We start from the raw sequence: 27,992 nt of genomic DNA on the forward strand, positions 1-27,992 counted from the left end.
GCTGCCACCTTTCTTCACCCCCAAAACCTGTCTGGCTTTGAACTTTGGGGGGCCCCTTTTACCTGAGTCTAATCAAAGCGCTTTTAACTGAGACCAATTAGTGCCCAGACCTAAGTCACAGATGTGGATGCTGGCTTTCAGAGGACATCCCAGCACCCCACTGAGTCAGAGGCAGCCTGGCGTGGCCACCAGGACAGGCTGCTGAGTCATGACCAACTGGAGTTGCTTATTTGGCAGGCACAACGGTCCTGAGACAGCCTCCAAGTTACAGCAGAGCATGACACAGGCAACAAGCATATGTGGGCAGGTGGGGCATGGAGTCCAGCCAGAAGCTAGGGGACACATGCTCAGGTAGTCACTGCTGAAGATCTGATTTGGTGCTCCAAGATAGAGCCCAACCACTGGATTTTCCAGGCTACACAAGCCCAGTTCTACATTGTAAGGACAAGAAGACCAGAGGGCAGAAGAAAGGGAGCTGGGAAGCCAATCAGGGACCCATAAAACAAAGTGTCAGTAATTTAGGCGCTTTTTTTTCCCCTGCAAGCTTCTTACATCTTTACATCAATCGAGGGAGCGCACCAAACAGCACTTCCTACTCATCCCAAGATTTCCCCAATACCACTCTCCTTTTTGCAGTTTCCCAGACACCTCTGAGCTGATTCGGTGGCTTGGAGGAATGTATAGGGCTCATTTCATCTTCTGAGAACTAGGAGGGAAAGCTGAAGCCACCCTAAGAGAAAGCATGGCCCACTCAAAGGTCCAACCTCTAGCAACAAGACTGAGGCTAGTTATTCCTGAGCTGGCAGGCCCACTAAGTCACTAAGTCTTCCACACATTCTGATTTTCTCTCTTCTTTGTCTCAAGGTCTCACCCCTCCCCTTTGCAAGTTGGACTGATGTCATCCCCTGCTGTCTCTGCCAACACTATCATGCTTGGCCCCACCAGCCCCCAGTTAACACCAGGTACTTTTCCCTGTAATTATTCCCATTGCCACTTATGAGTGAGAGCAGTGGAGTTTTTATAAAACATTCCCTGATGTGGTCAGCTAGCCTCAGATGCCAGCTACTGACCTGGCTGTCAGTAGTGTCCCACTTTTAGGGACAAGATTCTACAGATGAGTCAGGCCAGTCCTGAAGCAGAGTTTCCTGGGAATCCAGAAAGAAGAAACCGAACCTCTCTTCCACGTTATGAGTCAATTCCAAGAATTCCTACAGGAGGACAACCCTCAGGGCTAACTCTGAGCTTCTCTCCCAAACCTGCTTCACTTGCTCAGAGGTAGCTATGCTTCCCCATCTGAAGATGGCTTCAGATTGATTCATGTAACCTATAACTGCCCCCACCATGTCCAAGCCATGGAACAGGCAGATGTCTGTGTTGTGGCGCTGCCTGGAGTTGAAAGGGCTGAGACAGGAGGGTAAGCCTAGGTTCAGACACCACCTACTTCACAGATGTGGTCTGAGTCTAGTAAGAGCTCTGCCTCAAGTAGTCCAGTGCCTCCTTCCCTGTTCCTCCCAGCCCAACCCTGCCCCAGCCTCTCCCTGAGAGCATCTCTAACTCTTTGCCTCAGCCCTAGAATGACTGAGTTGGGTGTGGACTGGAGGCAACTAGACTATGCTGAAAGCTGACATGATGGAAACACCCCAAAGGGTCACAAAAAGGCCATAAGCCACCAGAACAAATGAACTACCTGGCTTAGGACAGCCATGAAGAGTATCCTTGCATTCTCAGCCCCTGAGTGTCACACCACCCACACCTGGAACTCCTATAACCTATTTTGCTGCACTACCCTGTAGTAGCCACATCCCCACACAAGGAAATTGGGCTGTTCCTTAAAGAAGTAGAATAGATTTAATCTGTAACTACGAAATGTCAGCAGCAATCATGGACACCCAGAGATTGGGTGAAACCTTCCCCTGCAGGCATCCAGAGTAGCTAGAGGCACCCCTCAGTTCACAGAGGTGGCTGGATGGATGTTAGCTTTGCGCTCAGCTTCAATGCAGTACTTCTCAGGAAGGCCAGTGGCTCTGCAGGAAAAGCATGGGGTAGGTGTAAGGGGAAGGTAAGACCAGAGAGGAGGCAGCAGGAAATGAGTGGACTTTGGGTGGGCTTTCAGAACCTGGGGATCTGTACCCCCAACCCCACTCCCAGGACTTATCTCCCAAACATATTCCTGTCAAAGCTCCATCATCCTGCCAAGTAGTTCTCAGAAAGCCAGGAAAACCCAAATCCCAGGACTTTTTGCTGGAGGTTTGCCTTCAGAAGGCAACCTCCCTGAGTGTCTCTGCAATGCCCCTTCACTCCCTGAATCCCAGCTTTCCAGCCATGCCATCCCCTTAGGGAAGGGGAGAGGAGTTGGGGAAGAGCACCTCAGCTCTTCAATCTTTCTCTTCTTTATGTCATCAATGCGCTCACGCCGCTTCTGGGCCTCCTCTTGGAGGCGCCGGCCCTCCTCGAAGGTGCTGATCCTGTCCTGCACCTGCTTCTGCTGGTTCTCACGCACCTGGCGACGGAGCTCGTTGGCATGCTGTAAACGCCCTGTGGCTTTTTTCTCTTCCTCCAGCCTCTCGTTTTCAATCTGCTCTCTCTGAGCCCTGGAGGAGGAACACAGGTTATGTAATTGGCTAGGCTGCTCTGCCCCTGCCAAGGAAAGGCACTGGGAGAACCTCCAGGGTGGGCTCCTCCAGTTGATGTGTCTCAGAGACCCATACTCTGATCCTTTTTTGTGGCTCAGAGATCAGCCTCCAAGGCTGCCTCTGCACATGCTCCCCCCTCCCATCCAGCCAGGACATGCAACAGTATGCCACCTGCACACTTAGAAGGGCCCCATGCTTGACCTAATGCTCTGCTGTCACTGTTTTGAAATTCTTAACAGTTTTTAAACAAAGGGCCCTACAATCTCATTTTTCATTGGATCCTGCAAATTATGTAGCTGGTCCTACACTCACAGTTTCACTCACTAGAAGCTATTATTTTTACTCTTCTCTCCTATAACAAAGCATAACTCCCCTCCAGCTTGTTCTAAGATATCTTTATTTTTTTTCTCTCTCTCCCTTCTTCCTTCTCTAACTTTCTTCTTTCCTTTCTTCCTTCTCATGAACAGTAATGATAAAATACAAAACCAACAATAGAGATACTTAGGAAGTTAAAAAGGAAGTGGTAAAATCTGTCATGCAAGCTCTCCTTAGTTGCTGGAAAAAAAAAGGAACTCAGCCTGGTATCTTTTAGTTCTCTTGTTGCTCCAACTCTCCAAATTCCTCTTAGGAGTCTTTTTTACAAGAATACTTCATGGACCAAAGAGCTTGTTTCACAGGAATACTTCATGGACCCTAACATGAGGAAGTGGAAATGGCTAATATAGACTAGATAGGCTCAGGAAAACTCAAATGAAATATATTCATATCTCAGAGGAAATACAGTCATAAACCATCCAGAGATATCATTTTATTTCTTTCTCAACATAATAAAAAAATCTAAAATCATCTTAGACAGGGATCTCTCACCTGCTCTGCTCCCCTGGGGTCACTCACACCTAAACAAAGGTACCAAAAGCACTGCTTCACTTATCATTTCCCTCTAGCTATACATGGGGTAGGAGTTCAACTCCCAGCAATTCTTTTATACTATGCAAACACCTTTTAAAGTTCTACTCCCAAAACAAAACCCTCTTATTTTACCAGAAGAGAAAGTGCTGACTTTCTTGACACCAAATCCCCACTGTTCAGGCATATCCACGGCAGCAGGAAGTCTCTCCTCTTTGCCTTGCCATTATTTTTCTATATAGAGAACAGTTTCCTATTGTTTCACATTATATGAAACAGGGTGACACTGGGGAACCTGTATATGTCACTAGAGAATCCCTGGGGTGGCTGACAGTTGAAAATCTGAACAGGGAAGAACCTGGACATTTCACAGTACTAGAGCAGTGATCTGGAGGCTTCCAAAAACTACTGATGCCTGGGCCTCACCCCAGACCAGTTAAGTCACAATCTTGGAGATGCAGCCTGGGCATAAGTACTTTTTGAAAGTTCCCAGGCATTTCTAGGAACCACTGGGTAGGATAGGTTAGTTGTCTCTGCTTAGTCAACAGGCTGAGAGTTAAAGGCATCTCTGTCCAGAAGCAGAAAGTCCATATATGGGCTACACAGGAGGCTATACTTTTGAAGTAGGAAAATTTGGCTATGGCAGAGATGCTCCCAGCACTTAAGACACCCATCATGGTGGCTACATGGCACTGGAGACACTGGGTACTAGCCTAGAACAGGTAAAACTGAATTTCACCAAAGGGCTGGTCTATATTTAATAACTGGCCAATATATATGCTTCAGGCAAACAGAGCAAAGAACAAATAAGTGGGTCAGTGGCAGAAGTAGAACTCTAATTTCTTTCTATTAACATTTATTAGTCCCTGCTAAAGGCAATACAGATGTCCAGTGACATAGAGGCTGGGGAAGGCAGATATCTGAAAGGCAGACAGCAGCCCAGAAGCAGAATCTTTGGGACCATTAAGAAAGCCACCTTCTTTACCAGGTACCCAGAGACCATGGCACAACTCTTGAGAGTAGGGAAGGGAAAGCTACAGAGCCAAAGGGCATTGCAGCCAGTAGGGACAGGCTGGGGGTAAACAGTCCAATAAAAGACTATGAACCTGACTCTGACAAGAACAGAGATTCATATGGATCTGCTCTGCCTATAGCCAGGAGTCCAAGGGCCTGGTCTGACATACAAGTAATTGGCTGTACTAAAAAGAAAGATTTAGCCCAGGCTGGTATGGCTCAGTGGATTGAGTGCCAGCCTGTGAACCAAAGGGTAAATGATTCGATTCCCAGTTAGGGCACATGCCTGAGTTGTGGGCCAGGTTCCCAGTAGGGGGTGCATGAGATGCTACCACACACTGATGTTTCCCTCCCTCTCTTTCTCTCATCCCCCTCTCTAAAAATAAATAAATAAATAAAATCTTTAAAAAAAAAAGAGGAAGAAAAAGAAGAAGAAGAAGAAGACGAAGAAGAAGAAGAGGAAGAAGAGGAAGGACCTAGCACGTGTATATCAAGGAAGCTGGACTGCCACTCAGTCTCTACTTATCTCAGCACAATTTCATTAATTTTTATCCCAACCACCCCAACACACACTCAAATTTTGTTTGGCTTGTTTCATTTTGAAAATTTCTAATCTTATAGAGCTTAAGATCTTATAAAGCAAGAATGGAGTCATTCCCAGTTAGACCAGAACAGTTAGAGACTGGAGAACACCCCAGGGGCCACATCTAAGGGTGGCAGACCAGAGCAGTTGTGACTGCTAACTGCTTTAAAGCAGTGACAGTAAGAGATGTGAACACTTAGCTTTCATTTATGTGGTGGAATTATCATTGAGCCATGAGAAAAAACAAAAATAAAAGGATAAAGAGCTGGCAAGGCAGGAGACATGGACAGAGATAGGTGATGTTCATCTAAATGAGTCTCTGACATCCTTCTTATAGAATAGGCAAGAACAGTATTTTGCCCCGGCTGGCGTAGCTCAGTGAATTGAGCCCGGGCTGGGAACCAAAGTATCCCAGGTTCGATTCCCAGCCAGGGTACATTCCTGGGTTGCAGGCCAGAACCCCCAGCAACCGCACATTGATGTTTCTCTCTCTCTCTATCTCCCTCCCTCCCTTCCCTCTCTAAAAATAAATAAATAAAATCTTTTTAAAATTTTTTTAAAAAAGACTATAAGAATTAATACATAAAAGTATAAGAATAAACTCTGTTAAAAAAAAAGAACAGTATTTTGTTCATCTCTAATATTTCCCATAGCACCCAACACAGAGCCTTGAATTTATGTGCTTAGCACATATTTGTCAAATGAATGGCAAAGACCTCCTTTAAAGCCCTATTCCAATGACCCACAACCAACAGTGTTTGAAGTTTTCTCCATCTCTCCTCAACTTCCCTGCTGCAATTTCATCCCTAACTTGCAGGGGAACATGGAGCAGGAGGTAGTTCACAGAAAGGACAAGATGTATACATTTACTTACACCTTTAACACTTCAGGATAAATCATCCCAATAATCCCCTATTCCTTCAACACTTTCAGATGCCATTTTTCAATTCTCTAATCAGCTCAAGTATCTGAAACATTTCATCCATCTATCTAATTAGAATGACCCCACCGACCCTGTCAAGGTGGATGTGCATCTGTCTGTGGACATGGCCAGAAAGCTTCTCTACCCAACATAGACATTCTTGCCACACTACAAGGAAAAGAAAGCCAAGGTTCCCACCCCTCCTACCGAAGGATCCTCTCAAACTCATCACGGTCCCGTTGCACTTGAACAGCAAGACTGTGCTCCTTTAAAGCCACCTGCTCCAGCCGACTCATCCGCAGTTTGGTCTCTGTTTCCATCTTCTTCTGTGCATTTTCCTTTTCTTTTCTGCGCCACTCTCTGTCTGCAACCTCCTGGTTGCGCTTGGCCCGCAAGGCATCCTGGGAAAGGAGAGGGTGGGGATACCGGTGAGGGTGCAAAACAATGAGGTGCCTTAGGGAAGACACCCCTGCATAGACTTTAACATAAACTGCTTTGAGAAGGTCCATGAATTTCTCTAGCAACAAGGTTATTCTAGGAAAGAATAAATGAAATCCTACCATAGAACTTTCAGGTCAGAAGATACCCTGAGAAGGTCATCTTGTCCTTTCAGCTTACTCATCCCAATTCTTTTCCTATACCTCAAACACCTCCAGGTAGTCCTGAAATTGCTTCCAATTTTTAAAACTGCTAATAATGGAGACACTTCAGTTTTCTCTGGTGACACATTTCAATGGTTAGTTAAGGTTGAAAATTCTTTACAAAGCTGACAAAAACTTTCTCTTGAACCTTAAGCCCATAATGCACATTGGGTCCTTGCTGCCATAGGCACTAGGCACAAGCCCACCCTTCTTCAGATGATTGGAGTCTAGATAACTAGCATCCTTTCGTGTAAATCTCTCCCTGCTTGAGGCCATTTTACAGGCTGTCACAGGAATAATTAAGTAAATGGGAGAGGTAGAGGGAAGCAGAAACTAAACAGTACCTGTTCTGCCTGGTAATCCTGGGCCTTTTCTTGCATGGCCCTCAGGCGGGCAATCTCCTTCTCTTTCTCCCTCCTGATTCTTTCCTGCTCAGCCTCAAACTCTGCTTCTCGAGCCTGCAAAAAAGAAATGCTTTGTAGAACAGCTCTCATTGAGACAGCCTTGCAGAGAGAAATCAAGCCCCTGTACCAATCTGTCTTGTATCTCTCCTACCACCTCTGGACTCCTTCTAGTAGGGTAAAATGACTAGCAATGCAAGGACATAAAACCAATTAGCATTTATAAAATGTTTTCTCCTGTATAATCCCAAAGGGTCCTCACATCTCATGAGACAGACATAGATGAAGAAACTGACATTCACAGAGATCAAGGGTCCTGCCTAAGATTGCATAGCTAGTCAGCTATCAAAGAGGATTTGAATGCAGATTTCCTGAGCATAGCCTTCATGCTCTTTCTACTACTTCACAATTCCCAAGTTACAAGGTCACTGAGCCAAGTTTTTAGAAGTAACAACTGGGTCTCCCTGCCTGGCTTGTAAAGTTTAATAGGTGGAGGTTATCTCATTAGTCCCTAGGCAAATGGCCAACATGCTTTGGGCAGTCCCACAGTGGTTGGCAGATACCTAAGAAGTGAACCATCAAAATTGGCTCCCTTTGCTACTCCTCTGAAATAACATATATCCCTAAAAGCTTACCAAACCCAGTTTCCCAACAACCATTCCAGGGCAGTCATAGAGTAATGGCTCAGGTTGGGTGGAGATGTGATCTTCTCCATAAGAAACATTCCTTAGCCCTCACTCTACTGTCCTAGACTTCCGTGCAGCTCAATGACTTGCCCGCTTCTAAGCTGTGCACGTTCTGTGTGTCAAGCTGGTCTCTCTGTTCTCCCTTGCTCTAGATGGCAGGGCAGAAAACTCTGGAGGCTTCCACAGACAATTAGCTCTAAAGAGGCAGCTCTGGCTGTAACAGAGACCACTGTGAGATCAGCAAAGGGCTTGTCATATACTTGGATACTTACAGTGGGCTGTGACCTCTTGCAACTCCTTCTGCCAATGTTCTCTCCATGTATGAAGACAAGACATATTCCTCTCCTGCCCAGAAATATATGATTTCTCATTGTTCCATGCTTCTAGCTCTGTTCAAAATCCAAGTCATCCCCAACAACTGCTCTCAGCTCTCTGTCACCTCACCACCTCATTTCTTATCATGGCCACCACAGATGCTCTGCTGCAGCCAGCAAACCTGTTTACCAACTCCAACATTCAGAGAAATAGCCACTGAGTTCCAAACTATGAGCCTAGGTATGTTCGGCCTAGGATTCAGCCTAGACTGACAGTGGACATACACTGAAGCATTCAGGATATTTTGAATCAATCAGTGACTAGGTTCACAAGGTGGCTGTAATGATTAAATAAATGAGACAACACTTGTGAAGTACTTGACACAGAGCCTGTATACAAACTAAGCACTCAACAAACGGCAGTTGTGTGATCACTATTATGCACAAACCATCTAGAAACCTCATCTTGCATGCTTGCTGTTCCCTGTATATTCCTGCATCTAATAAGAAAGCCAAAGCCAACAAATAAGCTTTGTTGAGCTTCATTTTCTGTGCTTTGCATTTGGATATGCTGTATATTATATATGCCTTTTCAAATTATACCTTCCCTCCCCTTGTCTGTCATTAAAACTTACTATAGAGAAGTACGATGTGCCCTCTGTCATTATGAAACCTAAAACCTAGAGGACAGGACAAACACACATAGAATTGAATAACTTTCCAGCTACCTTGAGTCCTTCCTTTTCTTTTTACATAAACTCATGTTCACTCCATCTAAACCATACTTAAAAGCTTCTTTTACCCACCACTCCTCTAGACCAGGGTGCCAAACTCATTTTTGTCAGGTGCCACATCAGCCTCATGGTCACCTTCAAAGGGCCGAATATAATTTTAGGACTGTATAAATGTAACTACTCCTCAACTAGGGGCAAGGAGCTCTACATTCATCCCCTTGAAGGCAACCACAAGGCTGACGTTGCCCCCGCTGAAAGTGAGTTGGACACCCCTGCTCTAGACCCAGTAATTCCATTATCCCATATTTGCCCCAGAATGAGCCTGCATATTCCTTAATTTCATCCCCTCATAACTATTGCAAGTATTGTTCTCTGTTCCATAGTTCATTTGTTTTTATGGATTCTACAGTGGGGGATGGGAGAGACTCTCTTTTCCGAGTCTAGCACCTAGTACAGGATGCCAAATACAATAATTTTCAGAAGAAATTTATGGGAAGCTGACTAATGATTACTGAGTATATCGTATCCAGGTTATGAGGAATCCACAGAAAACTTTACTTTCACCAATAGTCTTAATTTTCTTCCCTCCCTGCACCTGACCCTCATTCCAACTTCTAATCAAAGGTGTTAACAAGGATAATAACACCCTGGGTGTTTTTTCCATGCTCTTCTCTGTTAAGGAACAAGTGGACTGGCCAAGATGAAGAGAAAAAGAAGCCAGGACGTTGAACTAAGGACTAAAGTTTTAGAATGAAGATGATGCTGCTTTGCACTGCAGTTCCTTCAGTTCCTCTCAGGCCTGCCTCTCCCTATGAAAGACATTTCATTCCTGGCCAGCAGTCCCAGGCATCAGAAACCAGGTCCCTACCATCTTCTTCTTGGTGAACTCCATCACCATCTGGTCTGCCAGCTTCTCCTGAGCCAGCAGGTCTGCTTTCTGTTTCTGGTTCTCATCATTGATACGCTTTATCTCAGCTTGCATCTTCAGTTTTTCCCGGTGCCTTCGTTCCATGTCCTGCCAGAAAAAGAAAGAGAGCCTCAGAATAGAAGGGGACAAGACCAAAAGATACTGGCATATAAGGATAGAGAGACACACATAGATTCAGGGAGACAAATGCCTCCAAAGCTATCCTTTGCTACAGCTGTTCTTTCACAGGTTATCAATGACCTCTTCCAGCCAAATGGCCTCTTTACAGTCTTCACTCAACTTTTGTGACAGCCTCTGACATTGTTGATCTATGTATACTCTCAGGGAGTACAGGATCTTAAAATTCCAATCAGTGTCTCACACGTCATGCTAAACACCATCCTTATGGCTTTGTTCATGGTGTGTTCCTATTGCCTTCAATTTCCTTCTCCTATTTAAACCCAAACTTTTGGTCATCATCAATAAAATATAGTAATTATTTTAAATAAGTATTGCCCTAATTGGGTACTTCCTATTCATTGAGCACATAAGCCCATCTCTAACACCTAAACACATCCCCAAACCCTGAAAGTTAGGCCTTGTTATCTTTTCTTGTGCAGATGAAGATACTGAGGCCCAGAGTTCAAGTGATTTGCTCAGGACTAAACAGATAATAAACTGCAGAGCCAGGATTTTGAAACCTGATCTGTCTAAAATAAAGTTCCAATCTTCTCTGGAAATCTTACTCAACTGTCCCAAGTTTCAATTCTTTCTTTATTGCTGATTATCTATCTGCACTTAAGATGGTGCCATGCCTCCTGGGATTTAATAATACACCACCTTGTAGGTCCTGTGAATTTTCTGTGTGTTCATTCTGTCACAGCTGGAAAATAGGGATCATGTGTCACATTTCCTCTCTTTCCCAACAACGTGTAGCCCAATTGAGAGGAACACAGAAAATACTCAATAAACTATTGCTGAATGAGGCAGGGAAGTGGGGACCCTCTCAACATGAGGCAGGGAAGTAGGAATTTCTCAACATGAGTGGCATGTGAGAAAGAAAAAAAATCTTAGGCACAGGGAAACACAACAAGAGATACAGGTCAGAGAACCAATGTAACACTGAATGGCAAGATCCCCTCTAACAAAGAAGCCTCTGCCCTTCCCAGCCCTGGGCCTTTGGAAGCACCTGTTGATCACATGACTTCAGAGCCAAGCACATTCTCAAGTCTCAGTCCTGAGGGACACTGGAATTTTGTGCAGCTGCCTCCCTATACCCTCCAAATAAACTTGGACTCCTTACTTCAAATTCTTCTACCCACTAACTCACCCTATCTTCCACACTGTTTCCAACTCCTTCCATTTCTTCAAAGGCTAAACCCCTCCCTGATCTTCCAAAACCTCCTTAACCCAGCTTCTACCCTGCCTCATCCAAGGGAATTCTATTTTCTCTCCCCCAGCATTGAACTGATTCACTGCCCAGTTCAGGGGTCCTTCTCCCAGGAAGCTTTCTGAACCAGATCAGCACAGCACTGTCTGCCTCTAGCCAGGTCCATGTGGAGCCTGAGTCGTGGCTACCAGCATTCCCTCACTCTCACTGTACCTACCTCCTTGCACAATCCACTTTTCCCCTTTTGCCACTCCAACTCTCACACTCCTTTTCCCCTTCTCCCTTTTTTCCTTTTCCTTCTACCTTCCTCCCCCAGTTTTAGGCCTGTCATTGGTACCCTAGACATTATTTAATCCCATTGACGCTAAAGCTAAAAAAGCTGCTGATCTCTGATCTATATCATACAATCAGGTATTTACTTTTTTGCCTATTTATTTTTTTGTTTTTGTTGGTTCATTTCATTTCTGAGAAACCAAAGAACCTTCCCTGATTCTCATCTTTGAAGCCATTCCAAAGCAACCCCAGATGAACTCCCCTCACTCTTTGCCATCTTGCTAGCAAGGTGGGGAAAGCTGCCATTGCACCATCCTGAGAAGATAAGGAAAATCTGAGCCGCAGAAGCACAGGTTTTTACCTTAAAATTGCCTAACAATACTTCCTGGAGACTCAACAAATGCCTATTAGAAGGACAGCAAAATGACAATGAGACATCAATGTAATGGTGTTGACTCGATGACACCTGAAACTTTCTCAGTGAGCCCACTAATCCCCACTCACCACAATCTAGTTGGACTTTCCAGCCTCCATTTCTCACGTCTTTCCCTATGTGTTTGTCCCAGACCTCTCCTTCCTGGTCCTTTTTCTTTCTTGAGCCAGGAACTTGACCAGGTATCTCTGTCTTCCTGCCCTGTCGATGGCCTTCTCAAGCAGTTCACAAGGCTACATGGCCCCTCATCTTCACTAACTATCCAGGTGATCTTCCTCTCATACCACAGGGTGCTCTGAGAAGTCTTCATAATTATATGACTTTTTCAGGGACTCCCTGTCACTCACCACCATCAAATGCACCATTAAATGACAACTCATTCATCCATGAACATGGGGAAGGAAGAGAGAAATAAAAGCATACATCTTCAACAAGTTAAATGGCACCATGAGGAAATAATCACAATGTGGACATTCTTCAAGTCAACCAGCCTGGATGCTTCAAAACATCAGTGTTCTAAAAATAAATGAATGAGCCCTGGCTAGTGTGGCTCAGTTGGTTTGGCATCATCCCACAAACTGAAAGGTCACAGGTTCGATTCCCAGTCAAGGCACATGCCTAGGTTGCAAGTTTGGTCCCCAGTTGGGGCATGTACAGAAGGCAACTGATTGATGTTTCTTACATTGATGGTTCCCTTTCTCCTCCCACTTTCCTTCTCTCTAGAATCAATAAAAAACTTTTTTTTAACTTTAAAAATAAATGAGTGAATAAAGGAAAGAAGGAAGGAAGAAAGGAAGGACAGAACAACTCTTCTAGATCAAAACAGATTAAAGGACTTAAGTGAGTGATCCTGGTTTGGAAAAAGGAAAACAATTGAAATACATTTTTGAAACAATTGAGGAAATTTGAATATTAATTAAATATTAAATGATATAGAATCACTGGATTCAACTTTTTGTCAGGGGATGTCATAATGGTTTTGTTGACATGTATACTTGGTTGCTTTGTTCTTCAGAGAAGTGGACTGAAGCATTTAGTAGCAAAGTGTCAAGGTATCAGCAACTACTTTTAAATAGTTTGGCAATAACAAAATACATATATACATCTAAGAGAGATAAGCAACTAAGGCATATTAGCAATCATTAAATCAGTAAAACGTTGATGGATGTGGTACAATTTTTTCAACTTGTCTGTGTGTATAAAATTTTCAAAAGTAAAAAATTGAGGGAAAAAAATAATAGATACTCCAAATGCTTGCTATGTCCTTGCTGTGCTTTTTTATACTGCAATAGACTAGAAAAGGCAAATGGAAGAGAATATTTTAAGCCTATTTAGTTTGGGCAGGTATGCCATCATTTCTTATGCAAACAGTATGTGTACTTTTGCTCCTCGACACAATTAATGACACTGGGATGTTATGTACTTTGAATGAGATAACAGCAGGAGCCTAAAACTCTGACACTGCTACTGTTCATCTACAAAGTATGTAATATCCCTAGACAATTGAGGGGAGACCAAAAAATATCCTTGTTTATTTGTGTAAGGCAAGCAGCTGTATATTTATAACATGGACATGTTGGTTTTGGACCTAGGTCCCAGGGAGGAAAGGACAGTCTATCCAAATTACTGCTCATCCTTAGCATGGATGGCATCAAAGCCAAATAAATGTTCAATATAGCAATAAAAAAAAGTTAACAGTGATGATATTGTGAAATGATCATGTGCCTGACAAAATATTAGTCCACGCCCTGGAATCTCCAAATCTTGGAGGACTTTGCTGCTGGTGTTGGTGGAACGTGGCATATCTGTCCAGCCCTGTTACCCTGAGATCTTCTTCTTGGAGTTGCTCCATGTATTCCAGCATCTGCTCCTTTTCCTGCTCCCGCTGCTCAGCAAGCAGCGATCGCTCCTCCTGGTTCTTTTCCATCTGCTGCACAATGTGTCGTCTTCCTCTGGAGGAAACAGGGCCACACTGTCTTAGAAATCAAGGGTCTGTGTCTCTATGCTCCAACTTTCACCCAAATGATTCCCAGGATGGGAGGTGTGGCAAGAACAATTTGAAATGTGCCTTACCCATTGCTATGTCTCCTAAGCCCAGACCAAAGTCCTTCCCCAGTGTCTCAACGGGACCTCTTCTGAGTTCCTGGTAACGGGGCTCATATTTCTTAATATTCCCTTTCTTCATTTGCTCCTAAGAGTGCACCCGGCATCATAATGCACCTTCTCTCTTTCAGCATGTAAAGAGCTCTGAAATCCTACCACCTCCCAAGCCTTTCCAGAATAATCACAAGGAGCTGGCTTCTCATGATTACAGAGCTTCACAGAGTTCACAGATTCTTCACAGAGCTTCAAGAGTTCAAATGACCATGGCTTCTCCTTCCTCCAGCACCTCAGCTATCACCCCGTGCATAGTTTGTTAACTGTCTTTCTAATATCCTATCTCACATTTTAAGACTGTCAGATACTAGTGAACAGGCTGCATCTGAGGAACCAAACTCTACAATCAGTGTTGCTGTGGCTCCCTGTGTGTTATTGAGATGTCAATAAATGTGGAAGCACCCAGAACCCATCATATATGAGTAAAGTCTGGGAGAATGAGAGAAGGCACAGATTAGAATGAGAATCCAGAAGAAAGTGTAAAAAAAATCATTCAGATATAACACTTGAATGTCTTTATGACTCCAAATTAAATAAACAGGAATAATGAGTAAGAGTTACATGGAAGCAGGTTTGAACTCAGTACAAGGACCAGCTCAAATCATTAGAGCTGCCTAATGAGGCAGAGATATTTCCTTGATTGGAGATATTTATGCAAAAGATGAAGAGCGACTTAGCCATTAAATAAACTTTTATTGGAAGCCTATGATAGTGTACCAGGTACCTACTAGAAGTTCAGAGATGAATGGTGCAAGAGAACAGAATACAGATGGAGAAAGAGAACTATCATTCAGTATCATACAAGTACTATTTATAGAGGTGATTTTTGTATTTTATGGTTGATATACTAAATCTAGGACACTGTGATTCCATAATTTACCTGCCCTGGGTCTTATCTTTTCCTGTAAAATGAAGAGAACTAAATTTGTCCATTCTAACATGTATTAAGTACCTACAATAAGCTAAACACTCTCCTAAGCCGAGGAGCTACATAAATGAATGAGATAGGGACCCTGTCCTCCATGACCATGTAGTCTAGTAAGGGTCAGAGAGCCACATTTCAAAAAGTGGTGTGCTGGGTATAAACACAGTGTGATGGGGCACAAAGGACAGAGCCACTGAGCCTGCCTGCAGAAGTAAGGGAGGTTTCTCAGGGGATATGACAGTAAACTACATACTAAGGGAAGAGACAGTGTTTTCCAGGAGAAATTTAAAAAAAGGATATTCAAAGCAGTGGGAACAACAAGACATGGCAAGATCACGAACGTGTGACAAGATCTGCCAAGTTGCAGGATGGGAGAAAATGTAGAGTGGATGGTAGGAAATTATGACAAATGAGGCTGAATCAAGGCCAGATTGTGAAGCACCTGTTAAAATCTTGGAAATAAGCTTTAGGAAGTTCTGCGGTTCCATGAATCACTTCATGAAGGTTTTGAGATAATAATAAAAGGTGATAATGGCTATTTCTCATCTCTTACCTCTGTGAAAGCCTACATGGACCTAAAGATACATGGAAAAGACAGAAAGAGAACTGTTAAAACCTCCTCATTACCGGATTCTTTCCTCCCTCCTCTTCCTGTCTCGTTCCTCCTGCCTTTGAATGGATTTCTGCCGTTCCACCTCCATCATCTGATCCAACCGCTTCTCCTCTGCATCCAGTTCTTTTTGGATCAGCTGCTTTTCCAGGATTTGGGCATCCCGAATGGCATGGCACTTGGCATTAAGGATGATCTGGGGAGTAGAAATGAAATTGTGGCACTAGGTCTAGGGCTAAGTTAGGGAGGAATGCACAATGAGGGTGTGGAAGTTGGAGGGGAGAGAAATGGGAGCAGAATACTATAAAGTGTGCTGAACATGGCTGCTGACAAGCCCAAAAAAGCAAGAACATTCTTATATTTGACATTCCCATTAATAAGGGGAAATGGGTCTTAGTGTTGAGGGCCAGGCCATGTATCACACTTTGGGACTATGATGAAAGCAATGGGCATCCCTCCTCCATAAAGTTCATATAGACAAGAAAATCTCCATGAAACTTTAGAGGTTATGGTCTGCTTTAGGGACCCATAACCCTATTTGAGACCCCTGTTCTATCCTCGGGGAAACTAAAACACTCTTGCAGAGGCCAAGCCACCACATTTTTAAGCTGAAAGAGCCCAGTGTGATGTAGAAGGGGATGAAAACCTAGGACCATCAATAAGAACTATAAAGTAAAAGCTCTTGAAAATAAAAGAAGGTATTAACTAAAGAAGATTAACCTGACAGACAGAAATCATAGATAAAGGGGTTGGGGAGTCAACATCTTTCATTTGGTTGGGAAGTAAACCACATGCCAACAAAGAATTCAAATGAGGCTCCGGTCTTTATACTGTCAGCTAAGGCACTTCAGAAAGAACCCAAATGCCTGGACCACCCTCTGGGGCCAAAATCGAACTAGTAGGATAAAAATAAAAGTAAAATCCTCCCGTTTATTTATCCATCCACAGTGTGCAGAGCCTGTCCTATATATGAGTTGATTAATTCTGCCAAGTAATGTTACCACCCTCACTTTACAAATGAAGAAAGTGAGGCTCAGGGGGGTCAAGTGACTTGCTAAAGGTCACACAACTAACACAAGGCAAAGCCAGTGCTCCCTCTGATTACAACAATTACATGGCAGATGCAGGTCTGTCTCACCTCCCCTTCACCCCAGCAAACCCCTTACCTTGCCCTCTCCTTGCCCCATCTCCAGCTGGAGCCAATATGTGAATAAGAGGGGAAAAAAGGTGTAGAGCCCCAACCTTGCTCATGTCCTTGAGCTCTTCCTCCTGCTCCATCCGTAATTTGTTGGCTCTTTGCAACAGGTTCTGAGCCCTTTCCTTGGCCACCTCCTCTAGATCACTGAGCTTCTTATTGTTCCTCCAAACCATTTCTTTCTGTTTCATGACCTTCTTACGTGTAGTCACTGCATCCTACAGAAGATCAGTCTGCATCAGTGTGGTATTGCTCTTTGTGCTGTGACCTGGGCACTAGCTTGACTACCACAGGTGACCCAATGTGATTTTTGCTCCACCCCATCATGCCATCAGAACCCAGATGTTTCTCACCCTGGCCTTATCCTTACCCCTCCTCTTTCCCCCTAGTTGCTCCCGCAACTGGTCTTTATTCTATAGCATGTCTCTGTTCCAGGGTCCCCTAGCTAGAGTCCCCAGTCTCATGGAAAGCTGGCCTCTCCCCAGCACATCTCTCTTCTACCTCCCATCTATAGAGATCAGGGCTCAAGGGGTTAGCTACCAAGATGGCTTCCTTCTCCTTCCTGAAGGCCTGCTCCCTGGCCTCAAGTTCTTCTCTGGTCAGCACATGGGATGCCCATTTAATCCGAGCAAACTCCTCAGGACTCATGATAAGGGATTCCCCAGAGGGATCCTTTGTGGGAATGCTGACACAAGGAATGAACAAAATTAGGGAATGGAAGCAAAGGAGAGTTCACATTACACTTCAGGCTTCTCTGCTTTCTTCTTCCCCTCATTACAGCCAAACTTCTGTGCAAACATGGCCAGTGGGAGAAGAGACTGCCAACTGCACTGCGGGTCCACTGGGAGAAGATGTCCCAGGAGAAGGTGAAGTAGCATCATGGGCTATAAAGGGACATTTTAAGAACTTTTTCTAAAAGGACCAGCTTATATGTCACCATCTCTTGTAGCCATCCATGGCCCTCCCCACAATGTACATATATGTAGATTCCCCCACCAGGACACCCAACAGACCACCTCCTGCTCTGAGCCCACCATGGTCTGTTCTCACTGGCTGTGTTATAGCCAGCTGGGCAGAGCCTGTTTCCTTGCTAGATTACTCCTTCAGGACATGGTCTATGTCTTAACCACAGCCCAATGTTGGAAACAGAGTAAGAACTCAAAACAAAGCTGCTGAATTAAACTTTAAAGACAGATTATTCCTCAAGGATGACATAAAAAGAGCAAAGGGATGCCAGAGAGATTGAAATGAATGCTAGTGAGAATCCTAAACACCCTATCCATTCAGCCCAGCGAGAAGCTTTGAACCCTAAATATTAATTAAAATGTCTGATCAACAACAGTTGGAGACATGTCTATAGACCTCTCCTTTCCAGCCACCCAACCATTCAACAAACCAATAGGTAATTATAATGATTACAAATAAATGACATACATTAAAGGAGGAGGTAGGGGATGCAGGGGGTAGGAATAAAGCTGCTTCTGGGTGAGGCCATTTAACAGGCACATGGCAATGAGACACAGATGTCTAAGGCAGGAAGTGAAACCTCATTTAATTAAACTAGTGCTTGGGGGAGGTCCAGAAGGTGGAGCAAATGGGGCTTAGCCAAGATATACTGGTTGACTAAGAGGCATGGTTCAAAACAGCCTGGAATCTGGAATGATCAGGAATAATCTGAATTTAAAAAAGCATCTCATGGGGTTTCAGCAGCCCTGACAAGGAACCAGCTACTTCATTTCCAGTGTATTTTCAGGACTAGAACACTTCAAGAAGGAACCATTTCTCAGGCCCCAGGGATAGCCACAGGGCTGCTGACTGAGTCTGGCTGTTTGATGCCCAGGCTAACCAGAAAGTGCTCCTGGATCTGTGTCCTAGCTATACCTCCCCAGCTCACGACACAGGCAGCATTTGCTAGAAATTCAAGCTTTTAGTGGGAGGAGCCAGAGTAGGAAGAATGGTTTCAGAGAATGAAGCACTAGCACAAGGGCTAAACCACTGAGCAACAAGATTGGCTCATTTCACATTGCTGAGTGAGGCCTACACCCCATAGGAGGAGCTAAGCAAGGGGGCAGCTCTGTTTAGGAGCTGTGCTGACCTAATCCCAAAAGAAACCAACAGCCTGTGGGAATTTCCTTTTTTGGCCTCAGAGCCTGGGAAGAAGTCAAGGGCCTAATTAGGCATCTGGTCAGTTTCCTTTTGCTTCAGAGTCTTGAGGCAGCCAAAAGGAAATGATTCATCTGGACCATTCCCTTTACCAAGAGCACTCATGGGACTCAGGAAGGATGCATTAAGCACCTCCCCTATACAAGTCCCCTTAGGTTCCACAGCAGGCAGAAGGACAGACAGAGAAAGAAGATGGGAATCAAGAATAGTGGAAGTAGCCCTGGCTGGCGTAGCTCAGTGGATTGAGCTTGGGCTGGGAACCAAAGTGTCCCAGGTTCGATTCCCAGCCAGGGTACATTCCTGGGTTGCAGGCCATAACCCTCAGCAACCGCACATTGATGTTTCTCTCTCTGTTTCTCTCTCTCTCTCTCTCTCTCTCTCTCTCTCTCTCTCTCTCTCTCTCTCTCTCTCTCTCTCCCCCCCCTCCCTTCCCTCTCTAAAAATAAATAAATAAAATATTAAAAAAAAGAATAGTGGAAGTAACAGATACAAGAGAGAAAAAAAGAAAGAGGCCAAGATGAAGAAGGAGAAGCATAAAACAGATAAGAGGAAATGAATACAAAAGAGGTGGAGAATGGATTAACAATGAAACCAGGTGGATTTCCTCATTGTCCTGGAATCCTCAAGTCCTCAGCAGAAGTGCAGACTGTGACAAGAAGGCAAGACATGGCAAGACATGGCCTTTGATACTCACATGAGTTCCCGGACCATATCTCGAGTGATGAGCCGGATGGTCTCCGGCTTGTGGTCCAAGCCCAAAGCAGTGAAAGTTTTCCGAATGGCCTGTTTATCTTGGAGTAGCACGATGGGGCTGTCACTCTGGGCCGCGGTCTATTAGTTCAGCAAGGACAGTTTAGAAACTGGTCACCTCACTACCTCTAGTCAGTCCTAACTTCAAGTGCAGCATTCCACTCTCTTGGGGCTTTCACCTATCCAGTGGCAGAGGAGGCTGGCTGGGGCCCAGACTGCAGGACCATCAAAAGTAGCCAGGGCACTGAGAAAGCAGTGTGGTGTTCTGCACTTGAACATGGCCAGATGTGTTGTGTACTGACTGGCTCTTCTGAGAACAAGGCCTCTCTATAACTTGTGCAGATATTCCTGGATGGATAAGAAGAGGGAGGGGGTTGCTAGAATGTGTACATACCTTACCTAAAAACATCAGGAATAAAAATTGTAGGCCTCTCACCTTAGTGAATCGAGTGCAGGCCTGTGAACCAAAGGGTTGCCGGTTCTATTCCCAGTCAGAGCACATGCCTGGGTTGTGAGCCAGGCCCCCAGTAGGGGGTGTGCGAGTGGCAACCACACATTGATGTTTCTCTCCCTCTCTTTCTCCTTCCCTTTCCCTACTCTCTAAAAATAAATAAATAAAATCTTTTTTAAAAATTGTAGGCCTCTAAGTTCTCCTCCTCTTTCCATGATTTATAAAAGGAGGGATAATTCTCTCTCTTGGCCCACACTGTAGGCTTAAAGCAATACAATTTGTTACGGACTCATCCAATCTATGATACTGATTTTTAAATCCTTTCTAATGGTCTGGATTAATTTACTTTGATTCCCAAAGAAGTCCAAATCGGGGTGTGAGAACTGGCTAAATGACCTGGTGAAGACATGCCCTTAAATCTAATATGGTGATAAAGTCAGAGAATTAGAATTCAGCAAGAATAAAAATTAGATATGATTTGTTTTTCAAAATTTTCTGACCATGAAGGAAGGAGTTAATAAGAAAAGGAAATTACTGATTTCAGAGAAGTTTTGAACACCACAAAGACCTTCATTTATCATCAGTAAGCATGGTCCTGAGTAGAGGCAATGAGGTGGCCTCAATGGAAGTCCTTCCTTCCTGAGAACCTCATTTGCACATAGGTCCCAGACTGCTGCTGCCACCTGGTGCCCATCTCTGCTTCCAAGTTGGCACAAGTCAGTCATACCACAGGCCCCTTCTGCCCCCTACTGCTGGTTGAGAGACCTCTTGGAATCTCACCCAGCAGTAAGTCCAAAAAAGCAGGACCAGGAACAGGCAGGCATCTTTCTAACTGCCCTTTTTGCTAGTCAACAGGATGAAGGAAACTCGGCCATTTCTAAATCTATTTTGCTTTGACTAGAAGGGTCACAAAACAAAAAAAAATGTAAGTAAAACTGCATTCCTCTGATTCTTTCCATAGTCAATAAGAAAACTGCTGTAGAGGGGGAGTTATCTAAATGCAGGACACCATCTTGAACCATCTGAAAAGTCCCTTCACAGTGAAGATGGTGAGTAGCAAAGGTAGATGTCACTTCTTTCTTCAACCCTCCCACTGTCAGAGGTATTCACACCAGTATTCAGGCCACCACTGGCATCTTTGCTCTCTTTTCTCTTTTAATCTCTCACTGCCTTTCTCTCCATGTCTCATTCTCTTTCTAGACTTGCCTCTCTTCTTTCTCACCTACTGACCTCCCTGTGTACCAAGATTATTCCAATTAACATTCCAGCTCTCCTTCTTAGACTAAAAGAGTTGTCAACCTCTTAGTACAACATTTGCAAATAAAGACCTGCTTGTTTCCCAAAGCTAAGAAATTGTTTTAGTTGAACACGTGGGAAAGGAGAATGACTGTGGTTTGCCCTGGTGCTGTTTTTGGATAGAGGGGAAAATACATTGTTCTGTGTCTGCAAGCTTGATCCAGTGTGGCCCTAAAATGTTTTTCTCATGGACTGTTCACTAAGCAACTATCCAACTCTCTGCAGCTGAGCCTCCCCTTCAATATTACAACAGATTTTCAATGCTGTGCAGACATGAAGGTTTAATGGGTGGAGGACGCCAGGTGTCCTATTTATGTTGTCCCCATCAGACGTCAGAGATCCACTACTGGCTCTCAGAACAACCCTCTGCCTTCATCTAAGAGTTACCAGGAGAGGTCACATGCCCAGTGCTAGCTTTGTCCTGAGTAACACTAGTACAAGTTACTGCCTCCACATGGCAGCTACCTGGAGAAACTGCGTGAGAGTTACCTTGATACCTCCAAAGAGGCTCTCATCTACCTCGGAGCTCAAGGCTTTGGTCCGATAGCGAGTCCTATTCCTTGACCTGTTGGAAGTAGCAGAAGAGGAGCTCAGGATACCAGTTGTGTTTAACGGCTGCAGGGAAAGGCAAAAAGTTTGAGCCATTAGTACTGGATACCACCTGGAACCTTGGCAAGGTAAACACTTCACCAGCCCATGCCAGGGTAAGTAGAGATGCATGTGAAAAAGTCACTGAGGAAAAATACCTGGGTAAACCCTGAAACATAGAAGACACCCACAAAGAAATAGAAGGTCTCTGAGTAGGGGCCAAGCAACTAGCTCACTGAGAAGGAGCATCTCTGTATTCCCAGAGCTGAAGAAGGCCAAGTCATCATGCCATATGGGAGAAAGGAGGCAGGAAATGAGGATGGCAGGAGAATGACTTCATTGTTGTCCCAGTCCCAATTTCCCACAAGGACACTCTCTTGTGAGCCCACTACAGTTTGTCTCCCCTCAAATGTATATGTCCTCTTCACCTCCAATATTCTCAATGTGGAGTCTAAGCCCCTTTCACAAATGACACTACTATTTGTGAACACTCCTTCACATCTCCACAATCTCAAAAGATTACAGTGGGTACCAGAGGATATTAAGAATAGAAAAGCACCTCATCCACTGCTTGGCACACAGTTGGTGCCTAATAAACTTAAGCAGATAAATGATGACTGATTGCCAGCTATAATCAGATGACCCAGTGCATAACACCATGTGGCTTTCATTCCCAGGACCCCTTTAACGTGCACTAGTCAGTTTTAACCACCCAATGTCTTTCTATGTTTGGAAAGTTCCCATCAACAAGCTGTGGAAGACAAGGCTCGTCTCTGACTATCAAAGCTGAAGACACCAGATATTTTTCCTCCGGGCCTCAGCAAAGCCCATCAGATCACCCATGCCTGCGAAGGATTAGGGGATAAGTGACGCAAAAAGAAGAACAAGGAAAACCTTTCTGGCAAAGGCAGCAATTGCAACCATATCTGGTGTCTGGGGCAATGCTAACAAGGACACCAGCAGCAGCACCCCACAGCCAAAGCTGCCAGCACTGGGGATACACCACAGCATTAAGGGTCCTTCCCAGACCAGTGCTGTGTTGTGTAGGGAACCGCTTCACAGAACATGGAAATGTAGCTCAGCACCCACATGGAAAACCATAGGGGGTGAGTCGGCATGCAGAACCATGCCCATGAAGAAGTTCTCCCGTGGGAAATCAGGCCTGCATTATACCTAGGCTGCTTTGTGACTTGCTCTTGCTAAAACTCTCTCACCCTGAGTTCAGGCAGCAAGCCCTTGCTGCATATCTTTAAAGTAACTTCCCGAAGTCTGTGCTAATTCTCCCAAGGACTGAAGTGTAACCAGACCTGTTACTCTTATCATTCCCTTGCATTTGCAACATGTTTTCCTTGTTAATCTGTAAGAAGTAATCAGTAACATCCCTTCCATTGTTATCTGTAAAAAGTAATTACGTAAAGCAAACCTAAGTATAATGAATGAAAAGCTTCTTTGATGTATGCTACTAGAAAGCCAATAAAAGCTTGTCAAGGCAAGGGTTGGTGCGCTCTCCTTTTGATAGAGTGGCCAGGCTGCTCCAAGGTGCTCTCCCCTTGAGAGAGTAGCTGTGCAGTCCCTTTTCCTCCACAAGACACGGTAGTCCATGTGAGTTTATCTTGTCTTATCCATAACACTTTGGACACTACAGGCCAGTGTCTGCATCAGGGTTATGATTTCAGCCTCTATTCTGGCTGAAACTTCTCCATTTGTTTCCATTTTCCAAGCTTAGTTCCCCAGCCTTGTGAAAGTAAGGATTCACAGCCTTTGGTGTAAAGTCCAAAATCCTTATATTAGAGTTCTGGCTCTGATGCTTATAATCAGGGACACAACTTATAATCAGTTGTGTCCCTGATTAACACAACTTTGTTCCCAGAGTTCACCCACCTTCAGTTCAGTCCCCAGAGGAGAAGTCTGTCTCTAGAAGATGGCTTCTATGAGCACTCAGGGACAATTTCAGGCTTAATCCAAAGCTGGTTCAAACCTCATTTTGCAGAAGCCCACATCTCCCACAGTTCTCTAAGCTGGGATGTCTCCAAGAACAGAATGGACAGGAAATGGACTGTGCATTCCAGGTCACTAAACACTGGACCATGTGTTTTGACAACTCTCTCATCTGCCATGACCAACCAGACACCCCAGCACCTGTTCCACCTGTATCAGGTTTTCACTCTATTTAGTCAATTATTCTCCAGCTGGCTTTGTTCCATACGAGGAGCCTGCTATGTGCCCTGTCCCTCACTGCCTGGCAGAGCCAGAAACAGGCTTAGTACACCTCCCTTGGAAGACTCAGTGAGCCCCAATAGAGCAGTTCAGAAAAGCTCAGATTTATTAAAAGGCAAATATAGCAGCCCCATGAAGGCCTAATAACTGACTCATGGTGAGTGGAGAGCAACTGCTCCCCCTTTCCACCAAAGACAAAATAAGAGGAAATGAGTAGAAACTGCAATAGGTGAGACTGAGGCTAAGCAATGGGAATAAGTAGAAGAGGTGGAAGGCACTGGATCATGAGGGATGGTGTGAGTTCTGTAGATAATTAAGGAAAAAGCTGTGGTTGATCCTGACACATAGGTACTCACTATGCATTTGATAGAGAATTAATGAATGAAACCAAGCAAGATGAACTCTCAAGGGCTGCAGGCCAGATTGGGATGGAAGCCTTTCTGGAATACAACTCCCTGACTGCAGGTCACTCCACCACTCCACATTTTCCACATCGCATATGGCCTGCACTGTAGAAAATAATATATGTGAAAAAACTAGAAGACAGATGGAAGATTATTATTGTTTTGTGTTTGTTTTCACATTTCTTTTCAAGGAATCTTACAGGTTTTCCCTTATGTTCAGGTGTCCACCAGGCTGCCGGTTCCCCAGGGATGACACTCCATCACCTTTTTCCTACACCCTTAGTACCCAGATCAAGAGGAAGTCTCCCTCTCCCTCTCTCTCCCTCTCTCTCTCTCTCTCTCTCTCTCTCTCTCTCAGATACTTGGCTGCCTGAGTCTAGAAGTCAAAACAGAGGAAATAAAAGAGAGGACCACAAAAAGTACCCACTGGGCAGAACAGAGGGAAGCACTCTAGGGCTGAGTGGCTAAGAAAACCTCACTGAGGAAATGCTGACTTTGAAGCCAAAAGTCACACACTAGGGTTAGAACAACCAGTTTTGTTAAGAGTAACAAGAAGGATTAGAGAGATCACTGTGTAAAAATGCTAGGAAAAAAAAAATGAAGAACCAAGCAGAAATGGAAAGTTAGATACCTCTGGACCAAAGCAGTACCCAAAAGGTCCTTTCAGGTGGTGAAGAGCTGCTTATATTTTTTTCATGAACAAACAGATATCCACAAGAAACTGAGCAGCGCCTAGAAAAAAGCTTACCTAATCTTTGGGCGAAGGCAGCCCTTGAAGAAAAGGAAGAGAGATTGATAGTAATAGCTAGGGAGGTAAGAGCAATTGAAAAAGATGAGGACTGGGGACAGATAAAGATGCCAGATCTGCTTTAATATTTTCTCTTGGTGACTTAGCTGACTTCCTTTCTCTTCAAAAAGTATCCCATCCCAGCAACACAAAAATTTGGCCACTGTTTGGAACTCTGGGAGAGACTCTGATACAGTAAGATAAGATGGTCAATCACAACATGATTTTGGCTTAGTCATTAATGTAGGATGATCTACACATCATTTTAAAGAAATCAGATTATAAAAGACATGTAATTCTATAAAAAGTATTTGTATGAAGGTATGCACCCAGAATGTGTTAGTGAAAGAATGTTCCAAAAAATGTTTAATTTCAGGTGAGCATTATCATAAGATGCTTCTTGTACTGGATAATTTTCTGCAATGGGTAGGTAACTCTTTTTATGATCAGAGAAAAAAAGCTATTTTTATTTGAAAACAAAACTTGACAATGGGCCTGATGTCCCAACTCTGAACACAGCTGAGTCTAGCCCTTTAAAAACTGCACATGTTATGTCACAGGATGTTCCACTCAATTCCAGCAAGACAGAGCTGGGATGGGGTTGGAACAGATCAATGTGACATTTTCCTGAGAGAACTGTAACACCTGTCAACTGAACATAGACAAAGGCATGTCCTTTCCTGAATGTCCTCTCCACAGTGGATCTAGTTCCTCCTTTGCATACAGGTTCACTGCAGGGTAGCAAATTCAAGTTCTTGGCCTGTTCCTACCTTCTTTTTCTGTAGGCTTTGGTTACTGAGAAGGTAGGAATGCCCATGCAGCAGACACCTTGCCTATTTACTAAGTGATCCACTCAGTTTACCTCTTTCCTCAAATGGAACAATGTTGGCCATCTGTGGGATGCCATCTGAAAATGACATCCTAGTCAGTACTGAGGTCTATCCCTCCTTCTACAAGATGTTGTTATTCCTTGTTTTTGTAAAGGTCCTGGAGGTCTGGCTAATTGTGAGCCCCTCCCCACCACCACCTCTCCCCACTCCTCCAAACACTCTCAAAACTAGTGAGTAGTACCATACCCACACATACACATATATACACACACCCTCACTCACACACACCTGGCCTAGCAGAAGTTCAGAGGTCACTAACTTGACCTGATGCTTCTAAAAGGTGTACTTATGCCCAGTCATGTTCAAGGGATTTCAGAAGGGTTCAATCAGCAGGCCAAACCTCTGTCCTGAGTGGCCCTTGGATGGGAAATCCCTAATCTAAGTGCACAAAAGCCCACAAGTGTAGCCCAGGTGCAATTCACTGATTAATTTGGGCTTGGAAATATAAAATTTTTTAAACAGGAGAAAAAAAAAACACTAACATTTACTATATGCCCTTAGATGCTGAGCATGATGTCAGGCCCTCACAGACAGACAGGCACCACCGTGCCAGTAAGGCGCTGAGGAAAGCTGAGAATAATAGGATAACTGCCTACAGTGACAGGGATGCCACTGCAACACTGCAGGGAGTCCTCAAAAGAGGGGAACTGCTCTTTGCTGGAGACTTGTTTATTTTCTAACTAACAACAAAGCTCTTTTGAAATCTCTACTTAGGGACCTTGCATTTGAACCACTGAGCCCCAGAAAAGCAGTGTCACCTCTGGTCGTGAAGTATGTCCACCAGTACACCCAAGGAAACACTTTTCCCATTTGGTGTGCCCCTGAAATTTGACGGTTATTTCCGATATCCCAAAGCCACAACACCTACTGTCTCATCCTTCAGGGACCAACACACTCTTCAATGGAGCCAAGACATCCCCTGCATAGCTCCTCCCAGGCCACTGCCCTTCTCAACCCTCATGACTAGGGTAGTCCTTCCCACCTCAGGGAACCCCAGGCTGGCCAGACCTGTTCCAATGGCTCTTCAGGGCTTTTCTGGCCTAGTACTCTCCTCATTCATTCATTTGCAAATGTTTGTTGAGTATGTACTGGGTGATCCAAGCCCCAGTAACAGAAAACTGAGAATATCAGGTGACTTATGTGTTGTCACTCTGCTGATTAGTGGCAGAACAACTAAATAGATGATTATAGATTATAGATATAAATATAGATATATAGATGTATAGAGATATATAGAAATACAGATATATACCTCCTGTTATCTGGCCTCCTCACCAGTGGTGTTTACCCCTATCACAGCTCACAGTCCCCAGCCCACTGGAGGGGAAGAAGATTGAAACATCCCTTTTCCCCACTTCCCAGACTCAGCACCACTACACATTGTCAATCCCTTTGGACCCCGCCTTTGGAGGAAGAAGTTTCTCAGGACTTTCCCTGTTTCTTCTAGAGGTATCCACCCTGCTCCTGGGCCTTCCTGATACCCAGACCGTGACCTAACTTCTGTCTTCCCCAGTTCTCCACTTTTCCAGCTCAGAAATCCAACCTAATTCAGTACACAGTTGGCTACCGGAGATTCTCCTGCACCAAAGGGAACCTCACCATCTCAGCCGCACCGCCGCCACCGCTGCCGCCAGCACCGTGGAGGAGGTGCTGGGTGTTGATGCGTTGCCCTAGCTACCAGGAGCCCTGCTTCCGGATCAGGCCCCGCCCCTACCCTGGCTC

General features: G+C 44.5%; 1 protein-coding gene across 2 annotated transcripts; it reads right to left on the reverse strand.

Annotated features, from left to right (window-relative positions):
• Positions 1 to 1,829: 1,829 nt before the first annotated feature.
• On the reverse strand, positions 1,830 to 27,971 carry CFAP45 (cilia and flagella associated protein 45). 2 transcript variants are annotated; one of them, XM_036015831.1, is made up of 12 exons: positions 27,870 to 27,971; positions 21,904 to 21,999; positions 19,582 to 19,718; positions 17,265 to 17,409; positions 16,772 to 16,942; positions 15,547 to 15,725; positions 13,660 to 13,789; positions 9,703 to 9,849; positions 7,044 to 7,157; positions 6,266 to 6,459; positions 2,367 to 2,591; positions 1,830 to 2,024 (listed from the first exon to the last, which is right to left on the reverse strand). In XM_036015831.1, the coding sequence occupies exons 1-12, from the start codon at positions 27,870 to 27,872 to the stop codon at positions 1,946 to 1,948; spliced, it is 1,620 nt and encodes a 539-aa protein (XP_035871724.1). In that variant the 5' UTR covers positions 27,873 to 27,971; the 3' UTR covers positions 1,830 to 1,945. The 2 variants fall into 2 exon arrangements, with proteins under 2 accessions (XP_035871724.1, XP_028386520.1); XM_028530719.1 differs by having other exon boundaries at positions 21,874 to 21,999; positions 27,870 to 27,936.
• Between the last annotated feature and the right edge of the window lie 21 nt (positions 27,972 to 27,992).

Source organism: Phyllostomus discolor, chromosome 14, assembly GCF_004126475.2.
Source record: "Phyllostomus discolor isolate MPI-MPIP mPhyDis1 chromosome 14, mPhyDis1.pri.v3, whole genome shotgun sequence".
Taxonomy (NCBI): domain Eukaryota; kingdom Metazoa; phylum Chordata; class Mammalia; order Chiroptera; family Phyllostomidae; genus Phyllostomus; species Phyllostomus discolor.